The 5,295-nt window shown below is 33.1% G+C and overlaps 1 protein-coding gene across 2 annotated transcripts; it reads right to left on the reverse strand.

Moving 5' to 3' along the window:
- Positions 1 to 276: 276 nt before the first annotated feature.
- On the reverse strand, positions 277 to 4,507 carry LOC115957658 (protein ESKIMO 1). 2 transcript variants are annotated; one of them, XM_031075958.1, is made up of 6 exons: positions 4,040 to 4,507; positions 3,268 to 3,857; positions 2,962 to 3,133; positions 2,152 to 2,351; positions 1,893 to 2,051; positions 277 to 1,014 (listed from the first exon to the last, which is right to left on the reverse strand). In XM_031075958.1, exons 2-6 carry the CDS (start codon positions 3,825 to 3,827, stop codon positions 666 to 668), a joined length of 1,440 nt encoding a protein of 479 aa, XP_030931818.1. In that variant the 5' UTR covers positions 3,828 to 3,857; positions 4,040 to 4,507; the 3' UTR covers positions 277 to 665. The 2 variants fall into 2 exon arrangements, with proteins under 2 accessions (XP_030931818.1, XP_030931817.1); XM_031075957.1 differs by lacking the exon at positions 4,040 to 4,507 and having other exon boundaries at positions 3,268 to 3,938.
- Between the last annotated feature and the right edge of the window lie 788 nt (positions 4,508 to 5,295).

A 5,295-nucleotide genomic window follows, 5' to 3' on the forward strand; every position in this document is an offset into this window, starting at 1 on the left:
TACTATAATTTAAAATTACAAAATAGATCATATCATCTTAATCGCATTACCTTCCTAAATTATGTAATGTTGTATTCTTGTATTGAGATTACATTAATGTAAGATTACAATAATGTAATATTACAATGTAATATAACACAACGAACCAAACACTCTCTTAATAATTCAATAAATATTTTTACTAGTTTCTGTGCTTACTTATAGTGGAGAAGGATGGCTATAATCTTGGAGAAAAATTAAAAACAACTGATAATCACTTAAAAAGCACCGAGGTCATTTGCCAATGAAAAGCAATTGTGTTTTACATACAATTTATGGTTATTTTATTCTCTTTTCAAAGTATCCATTGACAATTCCGATAAATCTATACCTGCCTCCTCTTCTTTTTTTGGCTTAGGCAAGTTTTGCCTACTTGACAGAAATTTGGCATGCTTAAGTCTCACCTCCCTCAAATAGGCAGAACCCAAAAAATTTCAGCGGTTCAACCTAGAATAGAAACTATAAGGAAAAGCTAAAGGAGGAAATCAAAGGAAAATTACATGAAGTTACAAGAGAAACAAATAACTGAGGTGGTAAAGCATACCACCCCCCTCCAAGAAAGAACAAAAAAAGGTGACACTAACAAATCACGAATGAAATTGGTAACAATTGTGAACTTCCACTTGTCAAGATTTTGCTATGATACGCGTGTAGAGGAACTCATTCCACGTGTCGGGCAACCCGGGAAGACACCAATGGATACAATCGGCATAGGTGGCCGGATCAGCCTTTTGTTCCGGTGTCAGCATTTTGCCTTGACGGATGGTGTAGACTGAGGTATGTGCATCTTTCCGTAACTCAGAGAGAGTAGTGATGTTTATGAAGTGAACAGGTACTTTCATTGATTTTGTCACATTGCTTGCAATAACAAAAAGCCTTCGGTCTGTGCCTACTTCCAATGGGGTGGACATGTTTAGAATTGGGGTGGTTTCCTTAGCACACTTTATACCATCTGGGTTGTCCCAATCCTCACTCCTATAACAATTGCATAGGTTAAGGAATATAATGGAGGTCCCAAAGACACAATTTCAAACATAATGTGATTTTTTTTTTTTTTTTTTTTGAAAACAAATATAATATGATTGTTAAGGAATATAGTGGTTAGCCAACCAAAAATTAAATGAACACCTATGTCACATCATGCCTAGAGGTCAAGGGTCCACAGTATCAACTATTGAGGCTCACCTAATGGTATAATTAATGACAAACACCTAATTGTATAAACAGAAAAGATAAAGCAGCTGAGCTTTACCTCGATTCTATCTCAAAAAAAAAAAAAAAAAAAATTCAATTTCTCTACGTCTACTAGCCCTAGAATTAATCTATATGGGTTCTAATTAATTTTATATATCTACAAGGTATTCATGATTTCTTAATGTATAATTGTTTTGTTTGTTTTTTATTTTATTTTTATTTTTAGAAACCAATGTATAATTGTTAAGGTTAAAGAGTAAAGAACACCTAGGTCAAAATCATGACTAGAGGTCAAGGGCCCACAGTAAAAACTACCAAAGGTCACCTAATAAGAAAATTAGAGAAGGTAAAACAAGCTGAGGTTTGCTTCAAATTCTTTACAAATCTTCCAGGCGCAGAATTAGTCCATATGGGATATATGTGTGCTTTGAATTTGAAAATTCTAAATGGAAAAGTATCATCTACATTAATTTGAAAATTTTGAATGGAAAAGTATCATCTACATGGTATGATGGTAACAAATTTGAAAATTCTAATAAACAATTAATTTTTATATCTACATGGTATGACCATAACAAATTATTTAATTTAATTGTAAACATTATGTAAATTCTATAAAAACAAGTTCATTAGGAAATATTAAAAGATTGGAATATTACTTGATATGTAGAGGAGACATGCTGCTAAAGAAGACAGTGGTTCGTTTAGGATCTATATTACGATTCACCCACTTAGACCATGTTTTCAAAACTCTCCCGTATGCTATTGGCCGTGAGATCTCCTCGTATTCAGTGTCCCCCTTATCGAACGATCCTCGTCTATTACATCAAGTCACAAATAAAAGAAATCAACCTCATGATTTTATTTAAAATACATCATGTAGAAGAAGAGAAAGCAATTAGTCAATTAAGTACTTACAGAACTTTCATGCTGAAAGTGTTCATCCACCAAATGTAGGTGTTAAAGATGAGGTAGTCTACACTCTTCCAATTTTTTCCATGCTTCTTGATTGATTCAGGCATGATAATACGATTCAATATGCTGTGCATATTTGGATCATCTGAATTTGACTCAACTATAAACGGGGCCCAATAAAACTCCACCGTAGCATTATAATCCTACAAAATGCACATGAAATTGAGTTAGGTACTAATTATTCATAGCGAAATTCTAAAGCAAAGTCTCAACTCATTTTTATATTTTCTCCTTGAATAATGAGAATGAGACCCCCCTCCTAACCTCATAATGATTTGAAAATGCCATAGTGTATTGTTCCTAACCTCATAATGATTTGAAAATGCCATAGTGTACTGTTGACATGGCTAAACCAACAAGGTGGCCCATGCATAAAGTAAGTCTTACGTCAATTAGGAAACAAAAAATAATATTTATCAACTATATAGTATAGACAAAAGGAATAAAAGGTTTTTCTCTAAGGACGAAGGTGCATTCATGCTCCATTATATAGCAGAAATAATAATAATCAAGTTGTAGCTCTAAAATTTTGGCTGAATTAGGATCCTCTAATATTCATTAGAATAATTTTACAATAAAATTTCTAAAATTTTATCAATTTATTTTGAAATAAATAGATAGGAACTCTTAAGATAGAGTTAAAGTCAGTCAATAAATTTTGTTTGATAAAGATTAGAAAAGGTAAAGAAGAAAATGACTCAACATCTTCCCTAGAGAGAGAGAGAGAGAGAGAGAGAGAGAGAGAAAAGGTACCTCAATTCTGAAAACAGAAAGAGAGCCAGTTTTGTTCAAGCTCTTCCTGCCTGGAGGAACAACAGATTGAACCAAACAAACCATGGACTCCCACTGATTCCTATTCAATGAGTCTCCAACAAACATAAGCCTCTTATTTCTAAGCTTCTCAAGCAACAACCTTGCTTTGAATCTTTGAACAAACATACATACAAAAACCATATAAGTACTAACATATAAATGAATATATGAATTTATATGCCAAAACAAGAAAGAACATCAAACAACTAAAATGAAAAAAAAAAAAAAAAAAAATCAAATTCTTACTTTGGCAAAGAACAATCTCTGGGCTGCCACTTCCAATTCTGGTACAAAGAATCCTTTCTCCCATTCCTCAAGCAAGTCACTTGCGCTGTCAAAAACTCACACTCATCTTCTTTATACAAAGGGTGTGTCTCGTTATCAAAAACCCAGTCCCCTGTGAACAAATCACAGTCTTCTGGTGGCAATTCAACGTCTTCATCATCTTCTTCCTCAACCGGCAATTCGATCTTTGGTTCCTCTTCCTTTTCTTGTTTTTCCCCGGAATTTTCTACATGGGATTCTGCTCCCAATTGAGTTCTTGATTTAACCGAAACCGAAACCGAAACTACATTATTCTTATTCTCAACGTCCTTTTCGCTAGTTTCTTGAAGAGGGTTGGTCTTGATAATAATTGGTGTGGATGATGATTCTTCTTGGATTTCTTGTGCTTTGGACCTTGAGAATGGAAACTCGGCTATAGACTTCACATCTTCATTGTACATGAAGACCCCAAAAAGGAATACCGAAAAAACCACCACGAATATTGAAAGGTTGTTGTTTTTTCGGCCTTTCATTGCTCCCATTTCCGACGAGAATCCTTTCCTTCTTGATGGCTGCATGAGAGAAAGAAAGAAAGAAAGAAAGAATTTAAGAGAGAGAGAGAGAGAGAGAGAGAGAGAGAGAGATTGGTGAGAGACTGAGAGATGAATAGAGAGAGAGAGAGAGAGATAGATGGAAATATAGAGAAAGAAAGAAATAAAAATAATCAAACGTAGAAGACAAAGAGAAAACTTACAGTAGTTGTGCTGAGCTTGCTTTGTTTAGTTGGGGTTTGGTGAGATGTTTTTGTCTTCAAGAAACTGGTTTGGCTTTAGGTGGATGGCGAGTTGTCTTTCTCAGTTATCTTGTAATCCTTTACTAACTACTTTCATCTTCTTGGAGAGAGAGAGAGAGAGAGAGAGAGAGAGAAGAGTGAGTTCCAAGCTTTTGGAAGTTGGTCCCAATCTCAGTCAGATGAAGGGCATGTCGGTGTTATGGCTCAAATGGTAGACAGTGTGTAACTATCTATGAAACTGGAAGTGGAAGATCGAACAGTGATGGATTTCGAGATTTCTGCAGAGCAGATGTCTATGGAGACAAACAGTCAAACTCATTTGAGAGTTTCCCTTTAATACCTTATGGTATGTGAATGAATCATCATCATCATATAGGGGTTCCAGATGTGTTAGCAGATACCTTTCTTGTGTTTATCAAAAAGGAAAAACCAAGTAAAAAACACAGATACCTTTCCAGTTTTCTCTTTTTATGAATTTATGTATCAAGTTTTTTTATTTTTTATTTATTTTTATTTATTTTTTATATGGAGTAATCGAAACAAGAAATACATTTTTTTTTTGAGAAAAAAATTATATTTTATTTAAAATTTAAAATGAATCCATTTTATGCTTCCACGTCATTAAAAATTTTAAATAAAATAAATTTGTAAATGATTTTCTTTTATAATCTTCTGACTAGTACTTATACCTAATTTCATTTCATTGAGACTTTTTTTTTTTTTTTTTTTTTTTTAATAATTTTTGGGGAGAATCTTTTCATTGAGACTTTATTGTTCAAATTGACGCATCTCTGCAAAACAGACCTTATGACATAAGTTTGCAGATACATTTCATACTAATTAGTTATCGGGTGGCCGTTGCTCAATAGATTCCATAGGAAAGAAAATTCTAAAAAATATTTAGAATCCCATGAGACAGAACCACCACCAGATTAACACGTAGATAAGATATAGAAAACAATTGTAAGTGTCAACCAAACCAAAAACTATCATTAAGCATCCGTTTGAATGAGCTAAAAAATTCAACTATCTATACTTTTAGTTTATTTTTTAACTTATTTTCTACACTTTCAACAAAAACTTTTCAGTTTCAACTAAATAAGCTGTTCCTAAATAGATGCTAAGTAAAGATTAAATGCAAAAAAATATCAGGTAATTTGTTGTGACCATATAATCGAATGAGTTAATTTTTTTTTCCAAAATAAGCATCTATTAAT

The sequence above is a fragment of the Quercus lobata genome, chromosome 8 (assembly GCF_001633185.2).
Source record: "Quercus lobata isolate SW786 chromosome 8, ValleyOak3.0 Primary Assembly, whole genome shotgun sequence".
NCBI classification, from domain to species: Eukaryota; Viridiplantae; Streptophyta; class Magnoliopsida; order Fagales; family Fagaceae; genus Quercus; species Quercus lobata.

Excerpts from the sequence above, each read along its gene's own strand:
- LOC115957658 (XM_031075957.1), bottom strand. The coding sequence starts at position 3,863 with ATGCAGCCATCAAGAAGGAAAGGATTCTCGTCGGAAATGGGAGCAATG. Across the intron at positions 3,134-3,267 it reads AGAGATTGTTCTTTGCCAAA|ATTCAAAGCAAGGTTGTTGC; the intron begins GTAAGAATTTGA and ends GTTTGTTCAAAG. Across the intron at positions 2,352-2,961 it reads TTTCTGTTTTCAGAATTGAG|GATTATAATGCTACGGTGGA; the intron begins GTACCTTTTCTC and ends TGCATTTTGTAG.